The sequence below is a fragment of the Pleuronectes platessa genome, chromosome 22 (genome assembly GCF_947347685.1).
Source record: "Pleuronectes platessa chromosome 22, fPlePla1.1, whole genome shotgun sequence".
Lineage (NCBI taxonomy): Eukaryota > Metazoa > Chordata > Actinopteri > Pleuronectiformes > Pleuronectidae > Pleuronectes > Pleuronectes platessa.
Genome location: NC_070647.1, coordinates 1,255,001 through 1,269,000, shown reverse-complemented (window position 1 = coordinate 1,269,000; position 14,000 = coordinate 1,255,001). Strand labels below are relative to the sequence as shown.

The window sequence follows — 14,000 nt, the reverse complement described above, 5'->3', positions numbered from 1 at the left end:
AAGCTGCCACAGTCATCAGTAAGGCGGCAAAGAACAGTCTTAGTCAGCTTTGTTATAACCCTAAACTACTTCCATCTCTTTCTTAAAAGTGCAGTTAATGTTTGATCAATTACTCAGATGACTAAGTGCTATTTAAAAGTCTTTGTTGTTACTGAAAATGATCTCCTCCTGGTACCTCCTGTTGTTTCTCCCTTTTCAATTTCCCCCCTCAAATTCACATTTAGTTCTCTCTTCACCAAATCTCTCTTCAGCAAAACAGTTTTAACTTTATTATCAGCCCTATGGTATGAATATGGCATAATAAATATGCATTTGATTCTTTTATGATGCACAAACAAATAAATGTCGAAAATCTATGGGTAGGTTAAAATGAGCAAGTCCATGTCCCGGCAGTAAAACTTTAAAAGGTAATGTCCAAAAGATAAAGAAATGTTTCTGAATCCGAAAAGCTAATTTGTTAATTTCTTTAAGTCAACCTAACTGTTTTAGTTTTATTTATTTCCTTGAAAGCTAAATATACAGTAGAAAAGTCTTGAACCACTGAAATGTCTAGTCCAGTTTGATAACATCTCCATAAAAGCTGGGCATCTAATTTACAGTGTAAACTCTGTAAATGAGGCTAAATTAGTCCAAAAATGTTATGTTAATCACATAATTTCTGTATTTCTTGGTGTATTATTCTCTTCTGTTTGGGAGAAAGTAAAATAAATAAATATTGGCTTCGAGAAACTACAGTGCAGATGTGAAACACATTAATTGTTTTCTATTAGTTATTTAGAAAATACACTTTGATCCGAGAGATATCAATAAACTCACTCAGTTCTCAGTTCTCAGTTCTCCTGTACCGTTCCCTGACAAATCAGTTGAAGATAATGATCCTTCTATTTTATTTTTATGGAGTGAAGTATTCTTTCAACCTTGGTTAATCTAAGGACAAGTGAGCAACACTTCTTCGAATGCCAAAGTCTGATGAAGAGGAATCAAAAAAACACATTTTGATGTGCGGTGGTGTGTGTGGACATGTGCCTGTCTGAAGGTGCGGCCCCTCAGTTATGAGGCTTTTTTGGTGTCTACTTGACAACTAAACACAAGCCCTTCTGCCAAACAAATGAGAACGGTGCTAGGGAGAGGGGGCGGCCTGGGCCCAAACTGCAAAGATGGGCACTCTTTGACAGCTGCTTTCATCTTGTTATTATTCCTCCTTCACACTCAAGGATTTTTGGGCTTCCTAAAGTGCTGTATTCCGCCGCTCTCTCCTTCCTTCCCTTTTCTAACCCTCTACTCTTTCTCGCTTTCTGTCACCAGGCTGTGATTGGCTGTTGTGACAGAGCCATCGCCAGGCTGTCAGCCTCTTCTAAAGCTCACTTTAATTAGTCCTTTTCACTTGCATGACACGCTCATGTACAGATGCACGCAAACTCGCACACACATGGGAAAGTCACTCACATCTACTCTTGCTGATACACAAACCAATGTGCTCAGCTATGCGCCATGATGACCTGACTAATAAAAAAAGTAATGGTGATTGAACTCATGCCACCCATAATAACGGACTCAGCAAACCCAAAGACGCTCGTCAATGTCGTCTCTCTATTGCCACCACAGAGCTTTGAAAACATGTATATTTGTGAAGGTCCAGCTGCTGCCGGGTTTGATAGGCGCTGATCAATCGCACACTGCACTGTGCCAGGCTCTGAATAGCCAATTAAAGCCATTGAGACAGAGGAGAGCATGGGGGATGAAGGAGTGGGAGTTTGATTTGAGAAGGATGATGAAAGAGAAAGGAGTAAAGACGCAGCAGCAGTTGCCATAATTGGTAAATGTTTAATATTCTGTGTCCTAAACTTCACAGTGATCACTCTCTGTTCGTTCCTTCCTCATCATTCCTCCAGATACACTGTCGAGTCGTGTCGATTCCCTGTTGGATGCGCTCAGCTATGCTTCCATAAACAGAAGACAGCAGTGCAGTGGGTTGCGACCTTGACTGATGGAGGGAAGCAATGACAGATGTACAGATTTGCTAGAAATGAAGGGGAACAAAGAGAAATCCTTGTCGTGTGTGAATGCCAAGCCGACTGGGATGGGTTTCATGTCCTCCTCGATTTTCCCCCTTTACTGTCTGTTCCTAGGCCGCTTGTCACCCATCTTCTGCTCATTTACTTTCTCTTGTACCTTTGTCTTCCCTGTCCATGTCCTGATGTCTCATTCCATTTTTATTTCCTCATTTCTTTGTCTTTCATCCTCCATCCTTGTCTTCTTTTCTTTCTTTACACTCCTCACTTTCCTCCCGTCCTGTCATTTTCAGATATGTTCAACCTTTGCCTCTTGTAAAATATATTCAAATCACCCCCATTATCCCTTTGTAATACCCATCATCTGTCTACTTTTCTCATCAAATTTTGGGTCCTAAAAACATTTCTCCTTGTCCCTCCCCAATCACCCTATCTACAATTTGGTCTAATTTTCCAATCTTACCTTTTTCGGTCATTCTTTTCCTTTCCCTTCTTTCCCCACTTCCCTGTCCTTACTTTCACTCCTATACAACCCCCTCTCCTCCTGCTATTGTAGGTACCCTGCCCTACGACATCAAGATAGTAATTGCCGGAAACCATGAGTTGACCTTTGACCAAGAGTTTATGGCCGACCTGATCAAGCAGGACTTCTACTACTTCCCCTCTGCCTCCAAGCTGAAGCCGGAAAATTATGAGAATGTCCAGTCGCTGCTCACTAACTGCATCTACATGCAGGATTCTGAGGTCAGCGTAAGGGGCTTCAAGATCTACGGCTCCCCCTGGTGAGTAACCACTTCTACTGCAGTACACTCAAAAGCACCTTATATGGCAGCTACTGAAGAAAGTACTTTGTTGATGTTTTTCTGCTTTCATTATTTTTATTGTCACTAGCTTCTTTAAAAGTAAAACCTTCTTGTGGTCAGCCATGCAAAACAGTTTGGCCTTATATTTCATCTTGCAACTTTGGAAACTCAGAGGGGTCATTTCCTGGCCATAGTATTGAGAGTGGTCATGGAAAGCTTATTGTAGCAGTTTTAACTCTAACTAATGAATCCACGTTTCTGCTCCTGCAAATATTTCACAATAAAACCCCTTTTTAATTATGGATACTGCCAATACTTCCCGTTTCAAAGTAAAAGCACTCCAGCGTTTCACTTTCTGAATCCATTAATTTGTAATAAGGTTCTAATGGGGCTTATTATTGACAGACCGGGAGTTGCGCGTCTTCATACCACAGAGTCCTGAAATTTAGTTAAGTAAATAATCCGACCTGTATTGATTGAAATGCAGTAGAGAAAACGCTGCCATGTGCACAACAGACAACCGACACACAGCTGATCTGCGGCGCAGACATAGACTTAGGGGGATCGACAGTAAAGGTTTTAGAGATCAACCAGTCGCCATCGACGTGTTGTAATAAATATTTCCCATAGGTGACCAAAGCCAATTCCCTGCAAAGGTCCAAATGTACCGATTGTGTCTTCAGCACTGCATCATTTCATGTGCATCATTTAATAGCCATATAGCACACACCAGACATACCATATGGACAGATGACCTTTGACCCTGGGGAAAAGGCCAATTATTCTTCATCCCAACAGCAGCCCTCTTTACTTTAGTGGGTTGTACAATTGTTTGTTATCCTTTTGAGTTCATTTGGTGGTGTATACTTTCAAGAAGTGCATTTCTCAACAAGACAGTCAACTATATAATAATGCTGGAAATAGATACTACAGATACTACCAACTGCACCTTTAAGCCCCATTCTTCCCCACAGTATTTACAGTGCAGAGTTTTTCTGTGGTGAAATGCAAAGTAGCTTGAGATTTGTCGTGAGATTATTTGACTGGTTGCAAATAATTTTGAAATAGCCAAAATATAAACACAAAACTGAATTATTAAAGGTCTTAAAACTAGATACAGTGAAAGCCTGTATCTGTTGCCTGCAGACACTCATTATTGTACCGCTCTCCAGCCCTTTGGCGAACAAACTACCTTCTTCTACAGCCAAATATTTCAACTTTTGACTCATCAGTCCAGAGCACCTGCTGCCATTTTTCTGCACCCCAGTTCCTACTTTTTCGTGCATAGTTGAGTCGCTTGGCCTTGTTTCCTTGTCGGAGGTATGGATTTTTGGCTGCAACTCTTCCATGAGTACCACTTCTGATCAGACTTCTCCAGACAGTAGATGGGTGTACATGGGTCCCACTGGTCTCTGCCAGTTCTGAGCTGATGGCACTGCTGGACATCTTCCGATTTCGAAGGGAAATAAGCTTGATGTATTTTTCATCTGCTGCACTAAGTTTCCTTGGCCGACCACTGCGTCTATGATTCTCAACGTTGCCCGTTTCTTTGTGCTTCTTCAAAAGAGCATGAACAGCACATCTGGAAACCCCAGTCTGCTTTGAGATCTTTGTCTGGGAGAGACCTTGCTGATGCAGTATAACTACCTTGGGTCTTGTTGCTGTGGTCAGTCTTGCCATTGTGTATGACCTGTGACATCAAACTGTCTTTCACAACCTCACATTGGTAGCAGAGTTTTGCTGTTCCTCAACCAGTTTTAAGCCTCCTTCACAGCTGTTTCTGTTTCAGTTTATGACTATGTTTCAACCTACATGTGAAATTGATGACCATTAGCACCTGTTTGGTATAATTGGTTGATCATACACCTGACTATAATCCTACAAAATCCCTGACTTTGTGCAAGTGTACCTATAATAATAGATGCTGGTTTGAAGGCAAAGGGTAGTAACACCAAATATTGATTTGATTTAGATTTAGAATTTTGTGAATTGATAAATATTAAAACAATTATTATTTATATTTTTCAAAGCATTCTAGTATACAGCATTTTTTCACACCTGCCTTAAACTATTGCACAGCACTATATATAAAATAATAGGTTTAATGAACTAAAGCCAATTATAAAAGTCAACCATCTAACCACATGTTTATCTAACTATAGATATTTTTGGATGATTTAGCACAGTTTGTCAATGATATAGGCTTTAACTTTATCTAGTTTTAAGACCTTTAATAATTCAGTTTTGTGTTTATATTTTGGCTATTTCAAATTATTTGCAACTAGTCAAATAATCCCACGACAAATCTCAAGCTACTTCGCATTTCACCACAGAATAACTCTGCACTGTAAATACTTTGGGGAAGAATGGGGCTTAAAGGAGCCTGAGAATTTGAACGAATGCTTCCAGACCCCTTCTGCCATTTTTGCTGAGCTCTAAATCTGTCTCAAAAGCCCCTCCGCACATCGTTGAAGTGTGCGCACAGGATAGTAACCAGAACAACAAGAGAAAACATCTGACTGCCTGGGCCATGTCTACTGTTAACCCTCTGAGACCCACTTGGCCGTTTACGCTCTCAAATATTATGTTGTCTTTAGAGCGTCATCACTCCTCAGTGGTTTGAGCTAGAGACGTGCCGTTTTTCCTGTTGAACTGAATAAACAGCATTAACAAGCGAGCCCATGTTTGTGAGTAATTTTATAGCCTTAGCATTCACATTCCTTTTCTCCAGGCAATGTATTGCCCATATTGTGGAATCGAATTTGTTGGACGTATTGGATGTTTTTTTGGCTCCTGTGGCAGCAGTGTCCAATACTTTTAATTAACCCCTGGAAACACTTCCATTGCCACTTTCAGTATTTGCAGCGCGTTTCTGTAATGTGTAGTGTTGTGCGTAATGTGTTCTGTTGTGTTGTCAAATTAATGAAGATGTTTTCTTACTTTGCTTGTGTTTTGTCCACTTGCATGTGTTTTCTTAATTTGCAATGCGTTGAGCTCTCATGGCCACAGTGTGTTTCTCATGTGACATTACATTTGTAATACTCCTGAAGCAACTCACTCATTCACTGAAGTTTGAGCTGGACTGAGTGAGCGTGGCATTAAGTGCAGGGAAGAGCAGCGGAGGCACGGAGGTGGAGTCAGAGGGGCAAGATTGTGGGAACTGTTGGGTTCCTGTAGGACTTTAAGGTCTCAACCTTAACATATAAAGTGCCTTGAAATAATGTAAGTTCTGATGTTGCGCTTTACAAATTAAATAAAAATACATTCAATTTAATTGAATTGGGTAGTAGCCTGAAGTTGTCAAACAGGAAGATGGATCTGAGTAAAAAGCAGGGCGAGAAGAAGCAAGGCAGCAGGACACTGAACGAATTCATGGAGGCCATGAGACAAAGGAGAGTTATAGAGAAGAAGGAAGGGGTAGAAATGGAAGGAAGGAGGAAGAGACAGAGCGACACTGGGAGGGAGATTGAGGAAGAAATCTCCTTATTCATATTCACTGGCTGGTGTAATGGGCACATAAGCTGACATGTGTGTGTGTGTGTGTGTGTGTGTGTGTGTGTATGTGTGCGCACGTGCCTAAGGCTGTGTTCACATGAGCTCCAGCTGGAAGCTCCATGCCCCCCATCTACAATTTCTGTTCCCCTCTTTTTCTTAATTCCATACCTCGTCTGTCTCGGCCTCCTCTGCTTCATTGTGTACTTTAGTCTTTATACTTCTGTTACTCTCTATATCTTTTATTTTCTTTCTTCCTTCATCCGTATCTGTGTCCCCCCCCCCCCCCCGTCTCTCTCTCTCTCTCTCTCTCTCTCTCTCTCTCTCTCTCTCTCTCTCTCTCTCTCTCTCACGCACACCTCTTCCATTCTTCAGCAGAAATAATGGGACAGCGCCTCTTCTGGTCCCTCCATCACCATGGCGATGCTAGGCTGGCACTGTTTTATGGCCTGCTGTTAACCCACATCTCACTGCACCACCAGCTTCTCCCAACCGTCTGACCTCCTGATTATCTGAATAGTAATCTGTCGTCTGTCTGTGATAAACAATCTAACACCAGAGGAAATTGATTCAATACAAATCCAACAACACTCGTGACTATGGTACAAAAACTGATTGAGCTTTATCATGCCATTTCTACCAAAATAAGATTTGATAGTAACCTGTCATCCTATCTAATAGAGACATATAATGTTATTTTTGGTATTATTGCGGGTCAATAGCATTTTGTCATCAATTATCAGCTTTGTTAATCAATCCACAGTCTTTCACATTTCTATGCATCTATTTTAACTATAGCTCTTATCATTTGTAAAAACAGTTATAAGGTTGGATAAATTAACTTTTGTACTGAATTCAAATCTGTAATTAGCTTTTTCTTAATGAAGAAGAATAATCAGGTTTCCTTACTCTCACAATGTACTTGGCTAGCAAGAATACATTTAAATAGACAGTAGCCACATTATTATTTGAGCTGCTGAATCCGTCTTCTGTCTCTGTCTCTCCGTCAGTCTGTCAAATGGATCTCATCGTCTTCTATCTGTCTGTCACCTCTTCTCTCTCCATCATGTTGTCTGACACCGTATTAAGTTCCCGTCTCCTTGTCCATCTGGCTTCACAGGAAGCCTACTTGGTATTACTGGTCTTTCTGTCTTTCACCTCAGCAGAGGTAGAACAAAACACACACACACACACACACACACACATGGGCGCTTCACCCAATCCACTTACCTGAACTGTAGCTCCTGCTTGGTCCCTTTCCCTCCAAACCCCCAAATTTGCAAATCAGAAGGATGGCTTTGGAACACTGCTCTACTATTTGCTCCTAATGCTATTGTGAATTTTACAGATCATTGGTCTCAGACATATCGCACAGCAACCAGATGGAAAGACAAGTCCCACGCATGTGTCTGTGTGCATGTTTCAAGTGTAAGAGCCCTAAACGAAGGCATACAGTAGGATTGCCTTGGTATTCACCAGTGTTGTCCCGTATTTACCAAGCAGCTACAAACACATATTCAGTTACACTCAGGCTGGAAACTGAGAAAAAGCAGATTGAGAGTGGTTGTGTGTGCTAGATGTATATGGCTGCAGACAAAGTTAATGTGACTCAGTGGTTTCATTGGGATTCAGGTCACTGTGACTTCTTTCTCTATAGCTCATGAAGAGACTTACTGCTGCTCCTCCTCACTCTGACTGGGAGAAGCAGAACATGAGACCACTTAGCTTTTGTTGTTTCATTTTCACACTGACATATCACTACTATTTAGTTTAAGTTATGGCCAATGCAAAATGCTACGTTCCTACAGAACAGGTTAGGTGAAATAACTTTTTATAAACATTCTATGGCGAAGAGTGAAGTCAGAAAACGTGTTTATCCGCAATTAAAGGGATAGTTCACCGAAAAATGAAGATTCACTCATTATCTACTCACCCCTATGCCGATGGAGGGGTGAATGAAGTGTTTGAGTCCACAAAACCCTTCTGGAGTCTCAGGGGTAAACTTTGTTGCAGCAGAAGCCAATAAAATTTAAATCAATGGTGACTTTCACCTCAGAACAACTGAAAAAAAACACAACATGCCTCCATACTGCTCGTGTGGTGTCTTCCAATTGTCCACAAGCCCTGATACATTCAATCTAAACTCGAAACAAGATAATTTACCCCATGTTTTGAACCTAAATGTCCGCTGATATCTTCCTATGAGGACCATGTTCGGACCCTCGGGCACGTCATCTTGTGGCAACGTCCACTAGCTTAGCCATTTCCAGTTGAATTGTGTAAATTACCTTATTTTTTATACTGTCCGTCTTTCTATTGCTGGACTGAATCTTGCTGAAGAAAATCCACTATTCAAATGAAGTATTCACACAGAAAGTACACAATAGTTTCACCGGCTGGTATCGCAGATCATGAATGCTTAGTATCTCAGGACTACACTCTATACTCATAATTTAACAACTAAGATTCTCTACAGCACAAACCAAACTGGCAACCTTGGCAGATGACATCTGAGTCATTATTAATAATGAGCTGGATGGCCGGGACACGCAGCTTTAGACATTCATAGATCTGCTCCTTTACCAGCCCAAACAAAGCCATGAGTATGCGCTCAATTTCTTCATCAGTAACCAATTAAGAATCTCATGTCTGTTAGAAACAGGAGTGAAATCATCTTCCTCTATAACAAAAGCCTTCATCACAATGATTAGTCCTTTTCTGAATACATTGCATCCTTGTGCATTTACCTAAACTATGTACTGTTTTGTTGTGTTGAAGCTTTCCACACTTAGTAATATTCTGTTGTCCATATGATGCTCAGAAATACAATTACTGCCAGAAAACCACAGAAAACAATGGAATTCATTGAATAATATTGGAATGCTGGAAAGATGTTATATAAAGTGAAGCACTAGTATCATGATATGTCTGAGGTGAGACCAGTTTAAGAGTAACGTGCGGTCCTCCTCAACTTTTTTTATTTTATAATTTTATTGTCCTCAAGATGGCAAATCTTTCAGCACGTTGAAGAGAAAATGCTTGGGACCAGCAATTAAACTATTTTAAGGCCATTTTTGGCCATTCACAGCTGTAGCCCTGAACATTTATTTCTTTAGGCCCAAGTAATTAGCTGGTTGCAACTTTTCACTGGTTTACTATGGAGCTGAGTGGTGAATGCAAATAAGATAGTAAATCCACTGCTCAGTAACAGTTCCAACTCTTTGTTGCTCCAAGAAAAGTAGTCTGCTCTTACCAGGGACATCGTCAGATGTAGGCTCATTAATTGTAGTTCGAGTTTTTAGGTAAAAATACTTTCTAGTGCAGTGCTCGTTCTTAACATGAATGCTTGGGATTGGTTGTTTACTTGGCTTGTGGTAATGCTGGTTTTCAGCTTTCTTTCTGAAATTGAAATTCTGAATAAATACATGTGGATTATAATTTTAAGATTGACAGCTTCTTTGATACACTCCGGAGCCTACTTCAGAATTTCTCCTTGTCATTAGTGAGCCCACCTCACACAGGCCTACAATATGCTGTCACTTTTTTTTTTTTTAATGCTGGATGTTGTTTGGATTTTATATACACTCCTGATCAAAATCTTAAGACCAGTTAAAAAATTGCATGAATTTGCATTTTGCACTGTTGGATCTTAGGAAGGTCCTAAGTAGAGCTTCAAAATGCAAAAAGAAGAAATGGGAACAAGAGACCAAAAGTTGTGAGCAGGCAATTTCACAACTTCTTAATTATTAAACTATTAATGTTGCTGCCATGACAGAGATCTGTGACTCCTGTGAAAGTCAGTGTGAGTCAAAATAAAAAATAAATATTCAAAGTGATCCGGCAGCAATTTTGCCCACAGGCCGCCAGTTGCTGACCACTGCTGTAGTTTCTCTGAGGGTGTAGAAGAAGACATCTTCAACTCTGTCCGCAGAGTGCTGGTTGCCTACTGATGGAAGTTTTATAAATATAGAATGTATCGTCTAAATAGCCATGTGTAAAAGTGATAAGATCAACGTTTTGATGAACGATATGCGTTCTATAGACAGACAGAGATTTGTGGAACTAGTACATAGATTGTTTAGGCTATATGACATTAAATACTGAAGCAGCTGTATAAACAGCAAGTGGATCGAGATCAAAGTACTTTGTATACAGTTTTATGTACGGGATCATTTATGATACAGATCATTTGAACATCAACTGAAATTAAAGTAATAGCAACTCAGACATCTGAAATGACTAAAATGCTCTTTGTAAGATGTTCGAAGTTAAAAAAGGTTGGAAACACACAAATGTGTTGTATTTTAAAATCTTATACCAACGTATTTATTGTTGTTAATTGAAGCTTTCAAAGAAGAGTAAAGGAGATTAAAAAAAGATTTTTACAGTGTACAGATGAACTGGATGTTCTTCTTTTAAGGTGTCTGGGGAACAAAAAAAATTCTTGTTTATTTTATTAATAAATTGATTTGCTACCAGGGGCTTTATAACAACTAATTGAAATCTACATTTGCTTTATTTACAGAGGCTAACATTTTGTAACTGTATGTCACCTGCATGGCCTGTGATGTGGTTATTAAAAAGGTTAATACTATAGCATAAATTTAACTCAATTTCAACTCACGTTAAATTTCCCATGTCTATAAAAAAACTAATTTCATGAAAATCGTTTTCATGATTTAGAGTCAGATATTATTGACACATCTCGAACACTAAGGCCTCTTCTTTTCTATTTCTATTCTTTCGTGATGGCCAGTTTGTATCATGGGCTGGGTAGGCTTATATAACAGACCATAACCAACATGGTCCATCTCTCAAAACCATCTAACTTCCATGCTCTGTCTGTGGCTCTAATCTCCTGCCACAGTGGCTTTTGAAAATATTCAGCTTGAAACCAGTTCACAAGTTGTCACAGACTGTATGGTTTTGTATCTAAATGATGGGTCCGAGGACTTGAGGGCATCCTTCAAACATTAAAACATTCAGCTCATGACAGGAAAGAAATGTAAGAAAACCTTGATTTGAGATTATTGGTCCATGGGTCTGACAATGCATTGACTCATACAATTTTCGGGGAAAGTCCTCATAACTTTGATGAAAATGTATTCTAGACTTTATTGTGGACATTTTGTAGGGTCAAGATATAAATCTAATTTAGGAAGTGCAGTTCATTGGTTGAGAGCTCTTTGCTCATGTCTCATTTTGTCTTTAAGGACTTCTGCTGAACACAACAGGAAGGTGGAGTCATTTGGCGGAGAGACAGACAGACAGAGTGTGAGAGAGAATATGCCGGGGGCAGATAAGGAGAGGCAAGGAATAGTGTGCATGTGCATTGGTACTAATGGGTTAAATCTCTTTAAATGTTTATAATGATGGTCTCTGAGGAGTGTGAGACAGGCAGGGGAGAGGCACGGCACATTCACAGACACACAAACAGACAGGGAAGAGAGAGACAAAGTCGTCTGTTTGTTGATGGGGGATTTGTGCGGAGCGACAGGGGAGAGAAAGTGAGAAACCCTTTTTTCTTCTTTAAATGAAAACGGCAGAAATGTATCACTCCCCACCACTCCACACGGAATAATTAAGGACAGAGATGCAAAAGACTCTTTAATTAGATTTTTTAATTATTGAGGATTCACTTCTCCTTCTATAGTGGCCCAATTAAGAAAGCTCATCAAAAACTAAAGAGATGAAGAGAGACCATTTTCTTCTTCCTCTTTCTCATCCTATCTACCCACCTTCTTTCTCATCTTCCTCCTCCCTCTCTCCCTCCATCTCCTCTGCCTCTGCTCTTTCATTTTACAGAGATGGACTACCTGGGTTAGGCTTGATAGCTTGTCCTTGCTGAGGAGCGGGAAATGGAAGGGACTCTCCCCGTATTTAATTAACTTACTTGTTTTCACGGCCTTGTTGAAGTAAAATAAAAAGGCAGGAGAGTGGAGGGGTGGAATAAAAGAGGAAACGTGCAGTTGTAGCATGCCAAGCTTTTCCTTTAATGATAATGAGTCTAATAATGTTGGCGATGGCATGAAGGTAAATTTACCTTGTTTCTCTTTGGAAGGCTTCAAGAGTTTGCTTTATTCTCCGTCTGGTGGGGAGAGACATCACAGGAGTTGAAGTATGAATGATGGAGAGAAAGAATGAATGAGCAACAAATGCAACTTTTTAAAGGACTATGTTAGTGGTGTTCCATGTTTTATCCCATTAACTACAAACTGCTTAGTTTACATTATTGCCAACCATCAGTTGTTTGCCTGACTTTCTGCCTTCCAGGCAGTCATTGGTTTGACTTGAGGATGCTAAGAAAATCAACTTGGTGAAAAGAATCCACCAGAGTGAACATTTAGTGATCTTTGTTTTATACTGCCATCAGCAGTAATGAGGTTGGTAATAGGCACAAGTTAATTTAAGTTAAGCCTGATTTCTTAGGTTTCTAAGAGACTTTCTAAAATAATTCTGTTTTTTTTAGTCTGGCAGCCACTGAGTGATATGAGAAGGCCCTGACGTGCAGCATACGCTTCACTTTCTCTTTAAATAGTGTTTGAAAAAGGCCCAAGTAATGCTGATGCTCATTATGATACTCACCAAACTGTGCTTATCTTCAGGCTATACAGCTCTTGCTGAAGCTGCTTTAGAGAATTGTGTTTCTACTGTATGATCACTTGGTTTAAACAGTAGTTTGAGCCACATGTGAAAGGGGCGGACAAATTAATATGCAAATAAACTACATCCTCCTGAATTGATATACTGTTGAATGGCTTCTCTAACACCTCTCAAAGTTTAAAAAAAGTAGAGTTGATGACAGGAATGTTAGCCTTCATCAGTTCTACCCATGAGTACCTAATTAAATGGCCACCGAGTTTAAGTGGCTGCTGAGCTATTAGTTTAGAAAACAGTGCAGAACCAGACCTACACAGATCTAAATGTAACAGCTTGAACCAGCAACTGACTGTGGGTACTGAAGTGGATATGTACGAAGACGTGAAACAACTAAAATGATTCATGATTTATGCCTCAAGTAACTAACAAGTGGAATCATGTTATTTATTTATTAATCCAGTCATACCTGACCAAGAACTGTGAAGTACCTCAACTCAACCAGATCTCATCCACAGGGAGAAAACAGTCACATGAATTGCCTCTGTAGTGGTTGTATGAGTCATGCTTACAGTATAAGGCACTAACAAATATCTGTTCCATCACTTTTTTAACACAAAAAAATACCCAGATGACAAAATGCTCAGTGTAATAAATATCACTCGGCTGTTTTTTCAAGTTGATTAGTTTATCGAACTGAAATTAAACTGCAGTGGCTGCCTGGAATCATGGTAGGCCCATGTATTCAAATCTTGTTAGCAGTATTATAGTCTTTCATGCAGCATCACCAATGTGCTCCTTTAAGAGATGTACAGTTGGGAGTTCATGCTTTTCTGGGCCTCGTCACCAGAGCCTGCTCTAAATTAACATCCAATTCTCTGTGAGACTCCCAGAACCCCCCTGGGCCCTGCCCCGCCACCACCCTCCCCCCTCTTACTCCTCTATCCATTCATCCTCTCTCCCACCACCATCCCCGTATCGCTTAGATTCCCACAGGACCCAAATAAAGTAGCTGATGAGCACAGAACATTAATAAAGGAGGTACTGAAGGGAGTTGGTGGAGGAAAGGAGAATAAAATGGCCTACTTTAAAACTT

At 40.1% G+C, this 14,000-nt stretch overlaps 1 protein-coding gene across 1 annotated transcript in view; it reads left to right on the top strand.

Moving 5' to 3' along the window:
* The window catches only part of mpped1 (metallophosphoesterase domain containing 1), a 58,021-nt gene that overhangs the window by 15,935 nt on the left and 28,086 nt on the right, over positions 1-14,000 (top strand). Inside the window, exon 4 of the mRNA XM_053414973.1 lies at positions 2,569-2,794. Within this exon, the coding sequence (XP_053270948.1) occupies positions 2,569-2,794 (226 nt within the window). The remainder of the gene's footprint in view (positions 1-2,568; positions 2,795-14,000) is intronic.